This window comes from Rhinopithecus roxellana, chromosome 20 (assembly GCF_007565055.1).
Source record: "Rhinopithecus roxellana isolate Shanxi Qingling chromosome 20, ASM756505v1, whole genome shotgun sequence".
NCBI classification, from domain to species: domain Eukaryota; kingdom Metazoa; phylum Chordata; class Mammalia; order Primates; family Cercopithecidae; genus Rhinopithecus; species Rhinopithecus roxellana.
In genome coordinates, this window is record NC_044568.1 from 69,988,030 (window position 1) to 70,009,512 (window position 21,483).

The 21,483-nt window shown below is 49.0% G+C and overlaps 1 protein-coding gene across 1 annotated transcript; it reads left to right on the forward strand.

The window, feature by feature from the left end:
* Positions 1-2,755: 2,755 nt before the first annotated feature.
* Positions 2,756-16,948, forward strand: MEFV (MEFV innate immuity regulator, pyrin). Its single transcript, XM_010376059.2, has 10 exons — positions 2,756-3,104; positions 4,602-5,243; positions 9,545-9,894; positions 10,320-10,415; positions 11,758-11,988; positions 12,456-12,478; positions 14,359-14,474; positions 14,664-14,696; positions 15,064-15,096; positions 15,262-16,948. The coding sequence occupies exons 1-10, from the start codon at positions 2,828-2,830 to the stop codon at positions 15,813-15,815; spliced, it is 2,355 nt and encodes a 784-aa protein (XP_010374361.1). The 5' UTR covers positions 2,756-2,827; the 3' UTR covers positions 15,816-16,948.
* The last annotated feature ends 4,535 nt before the right edge of the window (positions 16,949-21,483 follow it).

Below are 21,483 nucleotides of genomic sequence, written 5' to 3' on the forward strand. Positions count from 1 at the left end.
AATTACTGGAACCCCTCCAAACAAAAGCTTTGTGAGCCTGCCTTGCCCTAGAAAGTCCAAAGTGGCATCAAAACACTGCCTTCCAGAAGTCCTGCCTCAGAACAGCCTCTGTTGCAAAACGTGTCATCACAATTGCAAAATATCCTGCTTTAGACCAGAAAGTATCATACCCTGCCCAATTCTGTCATGGGGATTTGGTCTCAGTTCCGAGGAGTTTTCTGACTAGTCAAGATGGGTTCACACAGCACCCACAGCGTCACTGCACAGTCTCATCCTTTCTCCATCTGGTAGTGGGAGACTGCCTGGGAGGTGCTGGGTTGCCACTGTCCAGAATCAGGGACAGGTGCTGGCGCCAGTGATACCCTAGTCAACACCCTTCTTCTGGCCCAGCCTAAAAATTCCAAAAATCTGTCGTCTGCACCATCAATGTGCATTTCACCCATGTTTTTTTTTTTTTTTTTTTTTTTGAGATAGGGTATCTTGCTCTGTTACCCAGGCTGGAGAGCAGTGGTGCAATCACAGCTCATTGCAGTCTCAACCTAGACTCAAGCAATCTTCCCACCTCAGCCTCCTGAGTAGCAGGGACCACCAGTGTGTGCCACCACACCCAGCTAATATTTTTTCTATTTCTTGTAAAGGCAGGGTCTCCTTATGTTGCCCAGGCTAATGTCGAACTCCTGGGCTTAAGTAATCCTCCTGTCTCAGCCTCCCAAGGGCTGGCATTGCAGGTGTGAGCCACTACATCCAGCCCAATTCACCCACTTTTTAGGGAAGATGCTGGGCTCAGAAAGAGCTAGTGAACTGCATGTTTGTTGTCAGCTATGAAAATAAAGCAAAAGCACCAAATACTCTGTGAAACAGAAAACAGGTGGACCAGCTGGACAGTAAGAAAAATTCAACCAATCAGAACTCATCAAAGCCTTGAATCCCCGGCTGGGCACACACAGAGGCGCTCACACTCAGAAATGAGTGTTCAGCTAGGCCTCACAATGTTGTGACTGACCTGTGGAAGTGACCCATACAGGACCTCAGTGGTCAGCTGGAAATGGGACATCCATGGGTAGTCATGAATAGTAAAATCACAAATTATTGTCATGCAGGAGACAATATTGTGAAGTGGTTTGATGTTTGGATCCTGGCTCTGGGCAAGTCACGAAGCTACAGATTCTTGGCCGCAGAGGGGGATGATAAATGCAGTCCTGCAGGGTGCAGTCCTAGAGATTCTAGGAGGTAGTGTTTATAAAGCAAGTGGTGGCTGGTGCAGAGGAAATGCTGGTGAAGGGTAAATTGCATTATTAACAAAACTTCTGGACGGGCATAGTGGCCAGATTACAGGGATTACACACCTGTAATCCCAGCACTTTGGGAGGCCAAAGCAAGTGGATCGCTTGAGCTCAGGAGTTCAAGACCAGCCTGTGCAACATAGTGAGACCCTGTCTCTATAAAAAAATACAAAAATGAGCCGGATGTGGTGGCATGCAGCTATAGTCCCAGCGACTTGGGAGGCTCAGGTTGGAGGGTCGCTCAAGCCCAGGAGGCAGAAGTTGCATTGAGCCAAGATCCCACCACTGCACTGCAGCCTGAGTGACTGAGCAAGACCCTATCTAAAAACAAAAAATTTAAAAATTAGGGTATGCAAGTTAATTTTTTTTTGTTTAATTTTTTTGAGACAAAGTCCCGCTCTGTCGCCCAGGCTGGAGTACAATGGCGCAATCTCAGCTCACTGCAACATCCGCCTCCCGCGTTTAAGCCATTCTCCTGCCTCAGCCTCCCGAGTAGCTGGGAATACAGGCGCGTGCCACCATGCCTGGCTAATTTTTGTATTTTTAGTACAGATGGGGTTTTACCATGTCAGCCAGGCTGGTCTTGAACTCCCAACCTGAGGTGATCCACTCACCTTGGCCTCCCAACGTGTTGGGATTACAGGCGTGAGCCACCACACCCAGCCCCCAACATGTAACTTCTGTTAGCTTCAAAGCCACCTCTGGGGCCCTGCACCAGACTATGAGCTGAAGGACACCCGTGGCTTTTCACCCCTGTAGCTCCAGCAGCCTGGCACACTGTCTAGAATGTTCAGTGAATGTGCACGGAAGGGCATTCTGGCTCCAGGGAGCGAGAACTGAGTCAGCTCTGGGAATAGATGAGTCAGGCTGGTGGTCGAGGAATTGCTTTTCAAGCCCTTCATGTGTCTGGAAGAACCAGACAACTGGAACTGGATCAACAGGGGTGATGGCGTGGCAAGAGTTATCCCCTGGCAGTGCCCTTCTGGCCTCACTTGCCTTCTTGGGCCAGGAAAGGCAAAGCTCACAGGGCTGTATTCACTGCCCACCCCTTCCCCCATCCCATGCCATTGGCTCTGGAGGGTCTGTGAAACCCGGAGTCTGGAGGAGAACAGTTGACCAGCGGGGCTGGCCCTCAGCATAGTCTTCTCTGTTCCCACTCACCTGCTCTGCTAGCCCCAGATCCTGGCAGGAAGGGAGATTGGAGGGAGTGTCTGGAATCCAATCCCAGACCTTCCCTTACAGACTTGCCCACCTGTCTGTGGTCTAGTGTGGAGATGAGGTCCAGGGTTTGGGAGGGGTGTGGGGACACATGTCTGCCAAGGCACTGAGCCCCCCCCAGCTGGAAAATCCTCTGAGTCTGTAAGAAGAGAACACAGCCAGCATGGACACACCCTTACCCTTAGTCTCAGTTCCCACCAAGACACAGAGCATTTCCTGTGCCTTTTCCGCTATTTCACAACCTGCCTTTTCTTGCTCACCAAGGTAGAGGCTTCTTCTCCTGCCAGAAGCCAGACAGCTGCCTCCAGCCTCTCCTGCTCAGCGCCATGGCCAAGACCCCTAGTGACCATCTGCTGTCCACCCTGGAGGAGCTGGTGCCCTATGACTTTGAGAAGTTCAAGTTCAAGCTGCAGAACACCAGTGTGGAGAAGGAGCACTCCAGGATCCCCCGGAGCCAGATCCAGAGAGCCAGGCCAGTGAAGATGGCCAGTCTGCTGGTCACCTACTACGGGGAAGACTACGCTGTGCGGCTGACCCTGCAGGTCCTGCGGGCCATCAACCAGCGCCTGCTGGCTGAGGAGCTCCACAGGGCAACCATTCAGGGTAAGCGGGCCCAGGCCGCCTCCTCACCCAGCGCTGAGGGCTGGTTGCTTTGTGGGAAAAGGGACCAGGAGCTCAGAGCAGCTCACTCTGACTTGGGGGTTGGGAGTCTCAGGTCTACCAAGATCCAGGTGACTTTAGTTCAGGAACGTCCCTTCCTTCACTCTGGCTTTTGGCACTGGGTTAGTAAACTTCCTTAAGGCTCCCAATGGGTTTTTGAAGAAGCAGGTCAGGGTCAGGAAAGGCAGGAGCTGGAGCACCTGTTCTTTGAGACTTCTTCACTTCATTTATGATTAATACTCATGTCATACAAACATCTCTAGGTTAGCAAAAAGGGATTGCTATGCAATCATATGAACAGGGTTGGTATAGAATCTTCTCAGTGCTGTTTACCATGTTGGCCAGGCTGGTCTCAAACTCCTGACCTCAAGTGATCCTCCCGCCTCAGCCTCCCAAAGTGCTGGGATTTCAGGCATGGACCACTGTGCCTGGCTTATTTTTATTTTTGAAACATATAATCTGGGTTTTGCTGACCTGTATAAGATCTTATTTGAAACAGTTGTCCTGCTTAAAATATTTGAAAAGTACTATTTGAGAAATACATGGTGGCTCACACTTATAGTCTCAGCACTCTGGGAGGCTAAAGTGGGTAGATTGCTAGAGCTCAGGAGTTCGAGACCAGCCTGGCCAACATAGTGAAACCCTGTCTCTACCAAAAATACAAAAAAATGAGCCAGGCGTGGTGGCACACACCTGTATTCTCAGCTATTGAAAAAACAGAAAACAGGCTGAGGTGAGAGGATCGCTTGAGCCTGGGAGGCAGAGGTTGCAGTGAGCCGAGATCACATCAGGGCCACAGAGCAAGATCCTGTCTCAAAAAATAAAATGAGAGAGAAATATATTGCAACATCAAGCATGTTCTTACTGAATGGTAATTGACTGCCGTTGTCTAGGAAGTCCTGAACTTTTGTTTTTGAGATGGAGTCTCGCTTTGTCACTCAGGCTGGAGAGCAGTGGCGCAATCTCAGCTCACTGCAACCTCCACATCCCAGGCTCAAGCGATTCTCATGCCTCAGCCTCCAGAGTAGCTGGGACTACAGGTGCACACCACCACGTCTGGCTAAGTTTCGTATTTTTAGTAGGAACGTGGTTTTGCCATTTTGGCCAGGCTGGTCTCAAACTCCTGACCTCAAATGATCCTCCCAATATGGCCTCCCGAGAAGCTAGGATTACAGGCCTATGCCACCACGCTCAGCTTATTTTTGTATTTTTAGTAGAGACGGGGTTTCACCCTGCTGGTCTTGAACTCCTGACCTCAGGTGATCCTCCCACCTCAACCTCCCAGAGTGCTGGGAATACAGGCATGAGCCACCATGGCCGGCCCGTTTTTTCCTCCATTTCTAAACTTTAATATCCATGGGGATTCTCTCTCCTCTCCCCTGAATCTTGGGCCCTAAACATGGGACAGCTTCATGACTTCGCAGCTGGTTGTCTTTCCAGAATATTCCACACAAGAAAATGGCACAGACGATTCCGCAGCGTCCAGCTCCCTGGAGGAGAACAAGCCCGGGAGCCTGAAGACTCCAGACCACCCCGAGGGGAAGGAGGGAAAGGAGGGGAACGGCCCTCGGTCGTGCGGGGACTGGGCTGCCAGCCTGCGGTGCAGCCAGCCCGAGGCCGGGAGGGGGCTGTCGAGGAAGCCCTTGAGCAAACGCAGAGAGAAGTGCTCGGAGGGCCTGGACGCACTGGGCAAGCCTCGGACCCGGAGCCCGGCCCTGCCGGGCGGGAGAAGCCCCGGCCCCTGCAGGGCGCCAGAGCGGGGCCAGGCCGAGGTCCTCCTGCGCAGGAACGCCAGCTCCGCGGGGAGGCTGCAGGGGCTGGCGGGGGGCGCGCCGGGGCGGAAGGAGTGCAGGCTCTTCGAAGTGTACCTGCCCTCGGGAAAGAAGCGGCCTAAAAGCCTTGAGCTCACCATTTCCACAGGGGAGAAGGCGGCCCCAAATCCAGAAACTCTCCTGACTGTAGAGGAAACGACAGCTGCGAATCCGGACTCGGCAACAGCCGCCCAGGCAAGGCCCACTCCGGATGGAGGGGCGTCTGCGGACCTGGAGGAAGGCCCTGGGAATCCAGAACATTCGGTCACCGGTAAATTGTGTTCTTTCCTACTTTATATAGGCTGCAAAGAAAGAACAGCTGGCCGGGCACGATAGCTCACGCCTGTAATCCCAGCGCTTTGGGAGGCCAGGGCGGGAGGATTGCTGAGGCCAAGAGTTTGAGACCAGTCTGGTGAACATAGTGAGACCCCCGCCATGTCTATAAATAAAATTTAAAAAATAAAAACCCAAAGGTTGGACAGGGCGCCATAGCTCACGCCTGTAATCCCAGAGCTTTGAGTGGCCTGCACGGGAGGATCTCTTGACCCCAGGAGTTCCATACTAGCCTAGGCAACACAGTGAGACCCCATCTCTTACAAAAAATACAATAGTGGCACACGCCTGTAGTCCCAGCTGCTCGGGCTCACTTGAGCAGGGGGAGTTCCAGGCTACAGTGAGCTGAGATCATGCCAATGCACTCCAGCCTGAGCCAAGTAGTGAGATTCCACTTCTACAAAACTAAAAAAAAAAAAAATTAGCTGGGTGTGGTGGCACACGCCTGTAATTCTAGCTACTCGAGAAGCTGAGGCAGGAGGATTGCTTGAGCCAGGGAGTCCCAGGCCTCAGTGAGCTGAGGTTGTGCCACTGCACTCCAGCCTGGGCAACACAACAAGACCCTGTCTCTTAAACATTTTGCGGGGGAAAAAAAAGAAAGAAAGAATGTCCAATTGAAAAAGGTAGTCAGGTTTTATTCAGTGGCCAAAGAATAGAGAAGGGGAGCTCACCTCTGCAGGCATCTGCTTGCCAGGGATGGGAGGCAGGGGGATTTTAGAGTCCCAGGAGGGGAAGGGAGGTAGGTAAGCAGGTCCAGGGCAGGATTCCATACATGAAGGCGCTGTCCCCAGCGTGCTTTTTCCTACATCGCATGGCCATCTTCTTTTAGGGGAGGGGCCGTTAGCCTTACAATGATGTGTAAATGATCTAAAGGTAACTGGAAGTTACCTGTTCCAGTTTGCACTGGTTTTGCTCTGATCTTAACTTCCTCTGGTTTTTGGCAAGGGATCAGGCGGCTCCAGGCCATCTGGATTTTTTAAAGCAGCTGTCCCTATAGGTAAAGAGACCAGAGAAAAACTGTAAAAGAAAAATGCCACCAGTTTTTTTTTTTTTTTTTGAGACAGAGTCTCAGTCTGTCTCCCATGCTGGAGTGCAGTAGTGTGATCACAGCTTACTGCACCCACAGCCTCCTGGGCTCAAGCGATCCTCCCACCTCAGCCTTCCGAGTAGCTGGGACTATAGGTCCTCACCACCACACTGGTTAATTTTTTTTTTTTTTTGTATTTTTTGTAGAGAGGAGGGCTCGCTATGTTGCCCAGGCTGGTTTTGAACTCCTGGGCTTAAGCAACCCACCTGCCTTAGCCTCTAAAAGTGATAGGATTACAGGTGTGAGCCACTACACCCAGCCTATGGAACACACTTTCTAATACATTGTTGGCTGGAGAGAAGAAATCACAGCATTCAAAGAGGAAAAATAGAACTGGGGGTCCAGGCCAGGTGTGGTGGCTCATGCCTGTAATCCCAGCACTTTGGGAGGCCAATGGGGGCAGATCACCTGAGGTCAGGAGTTCGAGACCAGCCTGCCAACATGGTGAAACCCCATCTCTACTAAAAATTCTAAATTTTCCGGGCGTAGGGGCGGGTGTCCATAATCCCAGCTACTCAGGAGGCTGAGGCAGGAGAATTACTTGAACCCAGGAGGCAGAGGTTGCAGTGAGCCGAGATCACGCCATTGCACTCCAACCTGGGCAACAAAAGCAAAACTCTGTCTAAAAAAAAAAAAAATTGGGGGGTCCAGGGACCTCTGAGACCTGGGAGGGAACAGGACATGGTGTGCTGCATAAGCCTTCAAATCCAGAAGTCTCTGGGTCTTCTGGTGAGAAAGGACCCTGGGATCTGGAAAACCTAGCATCCTTAGGAATAGTGACCTGAAAAGTACTAAAGTACTTCCCCCCTAATTTTCTTTTATCCCCATTGTATTTTTTTTAATTTTTATTATATATATATATTTTTAGATATGGGGTCTCGCTATGTTGCCCAGACTGGTTTCGAACTCCTGATCTCAAACAATCCTCCCATCTTTGCCTCCCAAACTGCTGGGATTATAGGTGTGAGCCACTGCACCAGATCCCCACTGTTTTTCTATAATTGGGATTCCTGGGTCCCTCCTGGGGCCACTTTGTTAATCTGGTGCAGGCTTAGACCCTGAAAAATGCATATATGCACAGCTTCACAAATGTCACATCAAATTTCAGGTAGTTCTTGGACACTCTGAAGTCCATCTTTAGAATCCAAGGGCTTTGTGGACACCAGGTAGAAAATCTGGGGAAGACTGGTTAAAAATACTGCCTCTCACAATAACCTCACAGCAATGTGTCATAATGGGGTTGAGATTCTACCATTTGCCTTTCTCTGAACAGAAAGGAAAGCCTATTGGCTAAAGTTCTCATTATCTACTGCTGAGGTAGTCATTAACATTATGTTTGGTTGTGAATAATAGAAACACCCAAATAACAGTAACCTCAACAGAAAAGAAGTTTGTGCCTCCTTCACATAAATGATACACAGGCAGTCCCAGGCAGATCCGTGGGCCGGGACCCTGGGATCTTGCTGTTGCTCTGCTCCACCAAGTTTGTCCTCAAGCTCGTGCTCTCAGAAGGTGACGTCCTCCTGCCAGGCAGCAAGATGGAGGAACAGAGGGGAATAGTATCCCTTAGGGAAGGCTTTAGAAATTTCTAGAAGCTGCTTGTAGATCCCTCCATTTACATCCCTTTGGTCATATTATGGTCAAACAGCCACACCTAACTGCAAAGGAGGCTGAGAAATGCAGGGCATTTGGGGGGCAATGGGAAGAAGGGAAGCAGTCCTGTGGACAATTAATTCTATCACGAAAGAAGGAGGAAGAATAATTTCTGGTGGCTACTAGCAGTCTCATTTACAGATGTGCTATGAATTTCTGGGACACCGTGAGGTAAGGAGGTAGGAGGGGCTAAAGGATTGAGTGTGTTTCTATTTCTTTTTTTTTTTTTTTTTTTTTTTTTTGAGATGGAGTCTCGCTTGGTCACCAAGACTGGAGAGCAGTGGCGTGATCTCGGCTCACTGCAAACTCCGTCTCTCAGGTTCAAGCAATTCTCCTGCCTTAGCTTCCCAAGTAGCTGTGATTACAGGTGCCCACCACCACGCCTGGCTAATTTTTGTATTTTTAGTAGAGACAGGTTTTCACCATCTTGGCCAGGCTGGTCTTGAACTCCTGACCTCATGATCCACCTGCCTCAGCCTCCCAAAGTCCTGGGATTACAGGTGTGAGCCACTGCGCTTGGCCATGTGTTTCTGTTTCTTCTTGTATCTCCTGGCATGTCTGCTTATGAAGTTGCAATTAGAGTCTTGGGGTAGAGCTATTCATAACTGTTATGTCTTCATGATGAGTTCCACTCTTTAGCCCTATAATGCCCCCCTTCTGTGCTTTTTCTTTTAAGACAGCATCTCACTCTGTTGCCCAGGCTGGAGTGCAGTGGTGCAGTCCTAGCTCACTGCAGCGTCGACCTCCTAGGTTCAAGCAATCTTCCTGTCTCAGCCTCCCAAGTAGATGGGATTAGAGGTGTGCACCACCATACCTGGCTAATTTTTTAATTTTTTGTAGAGATGGGCTCTTGCCATGTTGCCCAGGCTGGTCTCAAACTCCTGAGCTTAGGCAATCCTCCCACCTCGGCCTCCCAAAGCACTGGGATTATAGGCATGAGCCACCACACAGCCCCTTCTTTGCTTTTATTTAATGGTTATTGAACTCAGATGTAAGCAGTGGTCTATTTATTCCTTCATTCAATACTAGTTTTCCAAATGCTTACATTTGCCGGGTACTCTGCTAGGGGCTGGGATCCAGCTGGGAGCGAGGCACACAAGTCACCATCCCCTGGGAGCCTCCACTCACGTTATGGGCAGCCAGGGATGGGTTCAAGTGGCAAAGGAACACTGGTCAGAATGTCTCTTTCCTTGGCATCACCTGCTAGATCCATGTGTGTGCAGGAGGAATAGCACAAGGCCATGGATCTGTCTTTAGGATAAATGCCCAAGAATTCCAAGTCTCAGGAACGTCTGAGGTCTAGCCCTTAGCTCTCAGGCCCAGTGGCCTGTTTGCTGCCTCACTGGACGGAAGTCGGAGGAGGACAAGCTAGGAAGTGGGCAGTCTAACCAAGAACTCACACGTCTCAGGCAAGGGCTGTTTCTGCTGTGCTTTGCGATACCTCTGTGTAAACAACTTGGGTTTGCCATTCAGGGGATTTTTCCACTGCATGTCCCCAGGAAGGCCACCAGACAAGGCTGCGAGTCCCCGTTGCCACGCCCAGGAAGGAGACCCTGTTGGCGCTATCTGTGTGCGTGATTCCTGCAGCTGCCCCGAGGCAGCCTCTGGGCACCCCCAGGCCTCAGGCAGCCGCTCACCTGACTGCCCCCGGTGCCAGGCCTTCCATGAAAGGAAGAGCATGGGAAGTCTAAGCCCCCAGCCCCTTCCACAGTGTAAGCGCCACATGAAGCAGGTCCAGCTGCTCTTCTGTGAGGATCACTGTGAGCCCATCTGCCTCATCTGCAGTCTGAGTCAGGAGCATCGAGGCCACCGGGTACGCCCCATTGAGGAGGCTGCCCTGGAACACAAGGTAGGCGCTCCCTGCCTGTGGGCCCTTCTCTGCCAGGCACTTGGACACACTGGGCCTTGCTTCATTTTCCCAACAACTCTGGGATGTTGGTGCATTAGCCAGCATTCCTGGGCTGGAAATGGCTAGAACACAATATAAACCAATCCAGCAAAGAGGGGAGTTACAGGTTTATGTTGCTCAGAGATCCAGGGGGAGCTGGTTTCAGGTATAGCTAAATCCAGAAGCCCAGAGGAAGTGCCTCTCAGCTCTGCTGCCTTTGGCGATGCAGCCATTCCTCCCTCCTCTTTTCTGAGCACCCCTCCCATGCTGCTGGCAGCAACACCCTCAGCCTTGCTACCAGAAGGAGATGTTCCCCTCCAGAGTTGGCACCAGCTAAAGATGGCAGGAGCCAAATTCAAGCTTTTCAACAAGTGCTGTTTTTCCAGAAGCAAATTCAGAAGCAGCTGGAGCATCTGAAGAAGATGAGAAAATCAGGGGAGGAGCAGCGATCCTATGGGGAGGGGAAGGCAGTGAACTTTCTGGTAAGGACAGTCGTGGCCGGTGGTCCATCCTTCCCTGGGAGGAGGGTGAGAAGAGTGAGCAGGGGTCCCCGAGATTCTGCTGTGGTTCACAGGGCAGCAGGGATGGCCACCTCCTCTCAGGGTGCAGAGGGGTAACCAGCAGCCAAGGGTGAACTCATCCCTGTAGAGGGAGACCACCCCCAGCAGGCAGGGGTCACCTCTGAGGATCCTGTCATGCTTTCTCATACTCACCAGAAGATAGTATACAGCAACCTATGCCGGTGACTGTCGCAGGAAGATGGGATTGAGGAAAGGGGAGGAGAACGCCACATTTTTTTTTTTTTTGAGATGGAGTCTCGCTCTGCCACCCAGGTGCAGTGGCATGATCTTGGCTCACTGCACCTCTGCCTCCCGGGTTTAAGCGATTCTCCTGCTTCAGTCTGCTGGGTAGCTGGGACTACAGGCGCCCACCACTATGCCCGGCTATTTTTTGTAATTTTAGTAGAGATGGGGTTTCACCGTGTTGGTCAGGCTGTTCTCGAACTCCTGACCTCATAATCCGCCCACCTTGGCCTCCCAAAGTACTGGGATTACAGACATGAGCCATCGCACCCGGCCAAGAACATTTTTAACTTTAAAATTCTCCTCTGTTTTTTTTTTTTTTTTCCAAGGTGGAGTCTCACTCTGTTGCCCAGGCTGGAGTCCAGTGGCACAATCTTGGCTCGCTCCAACCTCCACCTCCTAGGTTCAAGCAATTCTCCTGCCTCAGCCTCCTGAGTGGCTGGAATTACAGGCGCTTGTCACTGTGCCCGGCTAATTTTTGTATTTTTAGTAGAGACAGGGTTTCCCCATGTTGGCCAGGCTGGTGAGAGCAGCCTGAGACTCCTGACCTCAGGTGATCCACCTGCCTCGGCCTCCCAAAATGCTCGGATTACAGACATGAGCCATTGCACCCAGCCCAAATTTCCCCATTTTATAAAACAACATTTATATTGAATTAGGGACCCACCCACCTCCAGTAGGACCACATCTTAACTAATTACATCTGCAAGAACTCTATCTCCAAATAAGATCACATTCTGAATACTGGGGGTTAGGACTTCAACATGTAAATTTTGGAGGGGACACAGTTAAACCTTAACACCAGGTTTGAGGACATTTTCCCAGAGCTAGCCCCAGCCATGCTCAGTCTGTTCTGGAAGGTTTCAGACAGTATTGCCCTCTGCTCTGGAATCTAGGCCTGGAAGAGGCAGCATAAGCCCACCTTTTATCCACCTCCAGGAGGTGAGCCTCTGGGGGTTCCTGGACATACACGTCCACCCAAAGCACAGACCCCCATACCTCCCTGTTCTCTGCTCCCCAGGAACAAACTGAAGCGCTGAAGCAGCGGATGCAGAGGAAGCTGCAACAGGTGTACCACTTTCTGGAGCAGCAAGAGCATGTCTTTATGGCCTCGCTGGAGAATGTGGGCCAGATGGTTGGGCAGATCAGGAAGGCATATGACACCCGCATATCCCAGGACATCGCCCTGCTTGACGCGCTGATTGGGGAACTGGAGGCCAAGCAGTGCCAGTCGGAATGGGAGCTTCTGCAGGTGGGTGCGCCTGGGCCTGGCTTTCTTGGGTCCCCTGTGCCCATCAGGATGCCTCAGACTCCCAGCTCTGCCATCAGCTGTGCGGGAACCAGTGGGTGAAGCCCCTAAGGCCTAGGATAGGACTTGGTCTTGGTGACCCACAATGCCTCTTGTGCCCAGATCCCTTTGACGAGGTCTCTCAGGAGCCCAGGGTGGCCCAGCATCCAGGGGATCCCTGCCATTTCCCAGAAGGGATCAGCAGGGCTTGAGGGTCGTTCCATTGCAGGCCTCGCCACCTGGGATGCCTAAATCCCTGTGGTTAGAATTAGAATTGAAGAAGGGTGCTCCACTTCCCCGACACCCTAGGGCAGGGAGCCCTGCTAAGTGCAGGGGGGATCTAAAAGTCCAGGAGCCCAGCAGTAGAGGCCACGTATCAGCACAGCCTCTAGGAGCCTGATAATGGACAGTTTCCTTCTTTTCTCTCCTAGGACATCGGAGACATCTTGCACAGGTACAGCAAGGTCCTATGGTGTACCCTGGGGTGTCTTGCAGGAAGCATTTGGGGGAGACAGTCCCAGAAGGGACCTGGGAGGGAGATGTTCCCAACACTGGGGTCTGTGATTCCAGACTCCTCCCTTTTTCTGCAGGTTCCCAAAGCCTCTGGATTTGCATAGGGAGAAGGGGATCTGGTCAGCAGGGAGGCTGACCAGGTGTGGAGGTGCAGACTGGGAAGGGTGAATTCAGCCCATCCTAAGATGGAGGCTCCCTAAGAAACTTTCCGAGTACATTGTGTCCCGTGCAATTCACCTTATGAAAACTGCCCCTTCAGGCCTACTGGTGGCCTTGGGAAGTTTGTTTGGAGTGAAGCTGGGTTGAGCCCAACAGGAAGGGTAGGGAAGGGACAGGAAGAGGCTAAGCCTTAAAATCACCTGGGAGCTTTACAAAATCCTGGTGTCCTTTTGTGGTTGGCTTCTTCACTTAGCATAATGTCCTCAGGCTTCATCCATGTTGTAACGTGTATCAGAATTTATTTTCTTTTTATGGCTGAATAGTAGTCAATTGTGTGTTCATCCTACATTTCGTTTATCAACTCACGGACATTGGAACTTTTTCTAACTTTTGGTTTGTGAATAATGTTGCTATGAACATGGGCGTACAAATATCTACTTGAGACCCTGCTTTCAGTTATTTTGGGTACATACCCAGAAGTGGAACTGCGGGACCGTGTGGTCATTCTGTGTTTAATTTTTTTTGAGGAACCACCATCCTGATTCCCACAGGGGCTGCATTGCTTCCCATTCCCACCAGCAGTTCACAAGGGCTCCAGTTTCTCCACATCTTTGCCATCACTTATTTTCTTGTTTCTCTCTCTCTCTTTCTTTTTTTTGGAGACAGAGTCTTGCTCTGTCATCCAGGCTGGAGTGCAGTGGCGTCATCTGTGGCTCACTACAACCTCTGCCTCCCAGGTTCAAGGCATTCTCCCACCTCAGCCTCCCTAGTAGGTGGGACTACAGGAGCGCACCACCATGCCCAGCTAATTTTTTTGGTAGAGACAGGGTTTCACCATGTTAGCCAGGCTGTTCTCAAACTCCTGACCTCAAGTGATCCACCCGACTTGGCCTCCCAAAGCGCTGGAATTACAGACGTGAGCTACTGTGCCCAGCCATTTCTCTCTCTCTCTCTCTCTCTCTTCTTCCTGAGACAAGGTCTCATTCCCATCACTGAAGCTGGAGAGCAGTGGCACAGTCACGGCTCACTGCAGGCTCAACTTCCCGGCCTCAGGTGATTCTCCTACCTCAGCCTCCTGAGTAGCTGGGACTACAGGCATGTGCTACCACTTCCAGCTACTTTTTTGTATTTTTAATAGAGACAGGGTTTTGCCATGTTGCCCAGGCTGGACTTGAACTCCTGGGCTCAAGCGATCCAGCTGCCTTGGCCTCCTGAAGTGCTAGGATTACAGGCATGAGCTACCATACCTGGCCTATTTTCTCCTGTTGTTGCTGTTTTTATAATAGCATCCTAATGGATGTGAAGGGGTATTTTATTCTGTTTCTTTTTCATTAATTACCATTTTTATTTCAATGGAAAGAAAGGAATGTATAATCAATTTGACATAGATAATTCTGGTAGATAATATCAATGTCATTTTAAGTCCATTCTGAAAACTTGTGGTTTTGATATCCATGTCTTTAAAGCGCCCCAGTACATGACAATCTGTGGCCAAAGTTGAGGATCAGTGTTTAGACCTCTGAATCCAGGGAAGACTTTTCTTTGTGTAGCTCAGGCTGGGCTAGGTGTGCCCTGTGGAGAATGTAGATCATTTCCAGCTCACGGGTACTTGGGCCATCCCCTCGTTCCAGCCCTCTCTGGTCAACAGTCTTTTGTCTCTAGGGCTAAGACAGTGCCTGTCCCTGAACGGTGGACCACTCCTCAAGAGATGAAACAGAAGATCCAAGTGCTCCACCAGAAGTCAGAGTTTGTGGAGAAGAGCGCAAAGTACTTCTTAGGTAGATGGGCTTGGGAGAGGATTGGAGGTGCATGCTTGCTTCCTCCCTAAGATTCACATAGCCCAGAGCCCCTCACTTCCCTCCTCCTCCTCCCCTGGTCTTGCTGACCTGCCTTCAACCTCTCTTCCATCTGTCCCTGGCTGAGGGACCTAACTCCAGCTTCTCTCTGTTCCCTTTCCCACATTTTAGAAACCCTGCATTCAGAAATGGAAATGTTCAATGGTGAGTCCAGCGGTAATGGTGTGTGCTGGCCTGGGATTATTGCAGTGTTTCCTTGTGCTGCTGACTTGAGGGGCCCTATTTAGAAGACAAAAAAACCCAAAAACACCTGGAGCAAAGGCAGGAGAAAGGTCATGGCAGGCCCCCCAGGCTCTGCGTATGACTGCATGACTCATTGGCTGAGTTGACTTATTAGACCACAGTCCCCAACATGACCTGGGTTCCTGGGAGGAACAGGATTATACCCAACATAGCATGCAGGGCCCTAAGCAAGGGGTTCCTTGTCTTTCCTTGTTGTCGGGACATTGTAATTTAGCCCCTCTGAATACGAACGCTCAGGACTTTTTTCCCTGTCTCATTTTCTCTGTAGTTCCAGAGCTGAATGGCGCTCAGGCACATGCCGGTAAGTGCCCAGATCAAGGCAAGTGGCCCTGGCCTGCTGGATCGCTATGCTCTCCCCCACCACGTTCGAGAATAACTGCCCTGTCCCTGTTTCCTGCAGGTGGGGATAACCCTGTAGGGATGTTGCCCATGGACCCCTAGCTAGGTATTCAAATTTTCTTTGCAGTTAATGTGATTCTGGATGCAGAAACCGCTTACCCCAACCTCGTCGTGTCTGATGATCTGAAGAGTGTTAGACTTGGAAACAAGTGGGAGAGGCTGCCTGATGGCCCGCAAAGATTTGACAGCTGCATCGTTGTTCTGGGCTCTCCGAGCTTCCTCTCCGGCCACCATTACTGGGAGGTGGAGGTCGGAGACAAGACAGCGTGGATCCTGGGAGCCTGCAAGGCATCCATAAGCAGGAAAGGGAACATGACTCTGTCTCCAGAGAATGGCTACTGGGTGGTGATAATGATGAAGGAAAATAAGTACCAGGCATCCAGTGTTCCCCCAACCCGCCTGCTAATAAAGGTGCCTCCCAAGCGTGTGGGCATCTTTGTGGACTACAGAGTTGGAAGCATTTCCTTTTACAACGTGACAGCCAAATCCTGCATCTATACATTCACCAGCTGCTGTTTCTCTGAGCCCCTTCAACCTATCTTCAGCCCTGGGACACATGATGGAGGGAAGAACACAGCTCCTCTGACTATCTGTCCAGTGGGTGGTCAGGGGCCTGACTGAATGCCCAATACTGCATCTCTCCTCCAGCTTCTGGCCTTGTATCTTGCATTCACATACTCAACAGTCACGGAATGCCACCTGGGTGCCAGCTGCTATAGGAAATGCAACGAATAACAAAATAGTTACTGTGCCCATGGAGCCTACCCGATTATAGCAGAGCTAAGTTAGGAACGAACGTATTAGCAAATCCGGTGAAGAAGTGTACTGATGACACACCATGGATTTCAGAGGAGGAAGTCCAGGGTCGTTGCATCATCCATCCCTGGTGAATGGTACTCTCAGGTGCTCCTGAACAGATTTGGCCCTCATTTTCCCTCAGAACCCCACGGCAAGGACATGTCTCTTGGTTCTCTCTGCTTCTGTCTTGAGGACATGGGAAGTCTAGAGAAACACAAGCAGACTGGATTGGGATAGAAGTATTTGTGTACCTGGATTAATGAACTATGATTTTTTTTTTTTTTTGAGACGGGATCTTGCTGTGTCGCCCAGGCTGGAGTGCAGTGGCACTATCTCAGCTCACTGCAACCTCCACCTCCCAGGTTCAAGCGATCCTCCTGCCTCAGCCTCCTGAGTAGCTGGGATTACAGGCGCATGCCACCACACCAGGCTAGTTTTCTTGTATTTTTAGTAGAGATGGGGGTTTCACCATGTTAGCCAGGATGGTCTCGAACTCCTGACCTCAGGTGATCCACCCGCCTTGGCCTCTCAAAGTGCTGGGATTATAGGCATGAGCCACTCTGCCTTTTTTTTTTTTTTTTGAGATGAAGTTTTGCTCTTGTTGCCCAGGCTGGAGTGCAGTGGCGCAATCTTGGCTCACTGCAACCTCCGTCTCCCGGGTTCAAGAGATTCTCCTGCCTCGGCCTCCCAAGTAGCTGGGATTATAGACGCCTGCCACCATGCCTGGCTAATTTTTTGCATTTTTAGTAGACATGAGGTTTCATCACGTTGACCAGGCTGGTCTCAAACTCCTGACGTCAGATGATCCACCCACCTCACCCTCCAAAGTACAGGGATTGGAGGCATAAGCCACCATGCCTGGCCATGATTCTTGAGAGAATTGACTGGGCCTCATAAATAAAAAATTTAGAAAATCTGGTCATTTGCATTCATAAATAAAAAATTTAGAAAATCTGGTCATTTGCATTTGTCACTCAATCACTGTGGAATCCCATTTCCCGGCTGTATTTCATGAAGCAGATGGGACTACTGTATGGAAAAACATTTGGCATGTATTCCAAGTGTCAGATTATTCTGTCTTGGTTTGTATGGGAAAATCTTGGGTTGTGGAATATTAGGTTCTACTTCACACACATCCCGCACATTGTCCTTCATTTAAAGAGATGTAAAGGGGCCGGGCATGGTGACTCACACCTATAATCTCAGCATTTTGGGAGGCAAAGACAGGTGGATCGCCTGAGCCCAGGGATTCGAGACCAGCCTGGGCAATGCGGTAAAAACCCGTCTCTACAAAAAATACAAAAATTAGTCATAGGGATGGGGGGGGAGGATGGCTTGAGCCCAGGAGATCGAGGCTGCAGCAGTGAACTGAGAAGGGACCACTGCAATCCAGCCTGGGCAACAGAGTGAGTCCCTGTCTCCAAAAAAAGCTGGATGTAAGAAGAACAAAATCAAATGAAGATTAAATTCCAAACTTCTATGCCAGCTCCTCTGTTTTCACTACTAGAGTCTAGATTGGACTCAGATACTCCATGGCTATGATGAGAGGAGGTAAACTTGCTGTGCTTTCCTCAAGGAGTTTTATTCTACAAGAGTAATCCACATCCTAGGAGAGTTCACATGACCTACGGCTTAGCTGTTCCCTATGGTGGGTCATGTATTACTCTCAATTCTCCCTTGTTATAAGCTTTTCATGAATATCTGTGTGTATATTTTCTACCCACCTCACCGTATACATATTTTTTCTCCTGTGTTATTCCTAAAATGGTTCCTGAATGTGAAATATCTGATAATGCTTGCTACAGGCTGCCATACCATCCTTTGCAAATATTTTTAAAATATTTCATGCCCAAAGCGATGACCACCATTTAAATTTTTTTTTTTTTTTTTTTTTTTTTTTTTTTTTGCTCATTTAATAGGGAGGTAATGAGGCCTTACTTCTGTTTTATTTCATTACCTGTTAAGGAGGCTGTGAATTTTTCCATGTGACTTTCTGCTTTTTGCTTCATTCTATGGGAATTGTACAGTTCCTCTGAATACTTGCTATTTGGAATCTACATATTGAACTTTGTTGTTTGCTGTACTTCTTCATACACGTTTTAGGCTGGCTGTGGTGGCTCACACCTGCAATCCCAACAGTTTGGGAGCCGGAGGTGGGCAGATCACTTGCATCCAGGAGTTCGAAACCAGCCTGGGCAACATGGCAAAACCTCGTCTCTACCAAAAAATAAAACTATTAGCCAGGCATGGTGGTCAGCACCTGTAGTCCCAGCTGCTCGGGAAGCTGAGGCAGGAGAATTGCTTGAGATTTGGAGGCAGAGGCTGCAGTGAGCCGAGATTGTGCCACTGCACTATCAGCAGCAGAGCAAGACCCTGTCTCAAAAAAAAAAGGAAAACAAAAGCATAGATGTTTTAGATAGTACACATTTGAATCTGTCGGATGAAATTTGCCTGCCTAGTGGTTGTTTTATGGAGCTCTAAATCCATACCATAAAATGCATCCTTTTAAAGTGGAAAATTCAGTGTTTCTTATTATATGTATTGTGTGTATAAATATCACCACTATCCAATTCTAGAACATTTTGTCATATGTATTAGCAGTCACTCCCCATTCTCCCCCATTCCCCAGAGCATGCAAACCACTAAGCTACTTTCTGTCTCTATGGATTTGCCTATTCTGGATATAAGTGGAATCATATAATATGTGTTTTTTTTGTGACTGGCTTCTTTTGCTTAGCATGTTTTCATGGTTCATCCATGTTGTAGTATGTGTGAATGCTTTATCCTTTATCACTAAATAATCCATTATATGATTACATGTATACATCATTCTTGTTCATGCATTCATCACTTAGGGGACATTGGGTTGTTTCCACTTTTAGGCTAGTGTGAACATGTTTTTGTGTGAACACACATTTCCATTTCTCTTGAGTTTATACCTTGAAATTGAACTGCTTGTTCACATGGTAAGTATGTTAAGAAACTGCTGGCCAGGTGCGGTGGCTTATGCCTGTAATCCCAGCACTTTGGGAGGCCAAGACAGGCGGATCACAAGGTCAGGAGATCGAGACCATCCTGGCTAACACGGTGAAACCCCGTCTCTACTAAAAATACAAAAAAATTAGCCAGGCGTGGTGGTGGGCACCTGTAGTCCAGATACTCGGGAGGCTGAGGCAGGAGAATATCGTGAACCCGGGAGGCGGAGCTTGCAGTAAGCCGAGATCAGGGACACGCCTGTAGTCCCAGCTACTCAGGAGGCTGAAGCAAAAGAATTGCCGAGATCACGCCACTGCACTCCAGTCTGGGTGACAGAGGGAAACAACTCTGTCTCAAAAAAAAAAAAAAAAAAAAAAAAAAGAAACTGCCAAACTGTTTTCCAGAGTAGCTGGACCATTTTACATTCCCACTAGCAATATAGGAGGGTTTCATTTTCTCCACATCCTCACCAATAACACTTTTATGGTATTTTTTATTATAGTAATTCTAGTGTGTGTGAAGTGGTATCTCATTTGGTTCTGATTTGCATTCAAGATCTTTTAAATAGGAAATTCTTTCTTCGCTTAGTTTTGCTCCTAGATGATCAGATACTAAATTAACTCACCTTTCAGATAGTTCATTTTTTTCAACTACAAAAGGAACACTCGTTATTTGAAAATGCATGGATTTATAAAACATAAAAAGTGACAAATTCCCTCTAATCCTACTCCTGAGAGACAATCAATATTAACTCTCTCTCTCTTTTTTTTTTTTTCCTGCCCCCTGGCCAACATTTCTGGAAAGCAACTGTTAATTTTTGTTCTTGTATATTCCTCCAGTTAAAAAAAAAAAAGACTAGGCTGGGCGCGGTGGCTCACACCTGTAATCCTAACACTTTGCGAGGCCAAGGTGGGTGGATCACGAGGTCAGGAGATTGAGACCATCCTGGCCAACATGGTGAAACCCCGTCTCTACTAAAAACACAAAAATTAGCCGGGTGTGGTGGCACACGCCTGTAGTCCCAGCTACTCAGGAGGCTGAGGCAAAAGAATTGCTTGAACCCAGGAGGTGGAGGTTGCAGTGGGCTGAGACCATGTCACTGCACTCCAACCTGGGCAACAGAGCAAGACTCCATCTCAAAAAAAAAAGAGCCTAATATTTTATTTTTAAAACGACTTATTATACATACTGTTTTATAACTTGCCTTTTCACTTAATTTATCTCTTTTTAATGGTTCCGTTGGCTTCCACTGTATGAACATATCATGATTTAACCTTTTTTTTGGAGATGGAGTCTCCCTCTGTCACCCAAGCTGGAGTGCAGTGGCACAATCTTGGCTCACTGCAACCTCCAACTCCCTGGTTCAAGAGATTCTCCTGCCTCAGCCTACCGAGTAGCTGGGATTACAGGTGCGTATCTCTATACCCAGCTAATTTTTTTTTTTTTTTTTTTTTTTTTTTTTTTGAGATGGAGTCTCGCTCTGTAGCCCAGGCTGGAGTGCAGTGACGCGATCTTGGCTCACTGCAAGCTCCGCCTCCCGGGTTCCCGCCATTCTCCCGCCTCAGCCTCCCGAGTAGCTGGGACTACAGGCGCCCGCCACCGCGCCCAGCTAGTTTTTTGTATTTTTAGTAGAGACGGGGTTTCACCGTGTTAGCCAGGAGGGTCTCGATCTCCTGACCTCGTGATCCACCCGTCTCGGCCTCCCAAAGTGCTGGGATTACAGGCTTGAGCCACCGCGCCCGGCCTACCCAGCTAATTTTTGTATTTTTAGTAGAGATGGGGTTTCACCGCTTTAGTCAGGATGGTCTCGATCTCCTTACCTCGTGATCCGCCCGCCTCGGCCTCCCAAAGTGCTAGGATTACAGGCGTGCCTGGCCTGAAGTTTACTTTTTTTTTTTTTTGAGATGGAGTCTCACTCTGTTGCCCAGGCTGGGAGTGCAGTGGCCGGATCTCAGCTCATTGCAAGCTCTGCCTCCCGGGTTCAGGCCATTCTCCTGCCTCAGCCTCCCGAGTAGCTGGGACTACAGGCGCCCGCCACCACACCCGGCTAATTTTTTGTATTTTTTAGTAGAGACGGGGTTTCACCGTGTTAGCCAGGATGGTCTCGATCTCCTGACCTCGTGATCCACCCGTCTCGGCCTCCCAAAGTGCTGGGATTACAGGCTTGAGCCACTGCGCCCGGCCAAAGTTTACTTCTTAAAATAGGAAGTGCCATATTGCCCTCTTAAATAATTGTATTAATTTGCTTTCAGAATTCTGAATATTATTTTTGTAATTATTATTTTAAATTTCATTTCTTTAATTGTATGTGATGGTAGGCATCTTTTCATGTTAAAAGGCATTTATAGAGATATATATTGTTTACACCCTTAATTTATGGTATCATTTCAAATCCATTTATGTCATTTATTTTACGGATTCGATTCTAAAAACAGGATTCCATCCAATTGTTTTAAAAAATCTTTATCGCTTTTTTTCCATCAAATTAAAAAAAAAATCTTTATCGTTCTTGTTT

What these genes read in the sequence shown, in the direction of transcription:
- MEFV (XM_010376059.2), top strand. Translation starts at nt 2,828, where the DNA reads ATGGCCAAGACCCCTAGTGACCATCTGCTGTCCACCCTGGAGGAGCTG. An exon ending in CCACAGGGCAACCATTCAGG is followed by an intron (nt 3,105 to 4,601) that starts GTAAGCGGGCCC and finishes TTGTCTTTCCAG; the next exon opens with AATATTCCACACAAGAAAAT. An exon ending in ATCGGAGACATCTTGCACAG is followed by an intron (nt 12,479 to 14,358) that starts GTACAGCAAGGT and finishes TTTTGTCTCTAG; the next exon opens with GGCTAAGACAGTGCCTGTCC.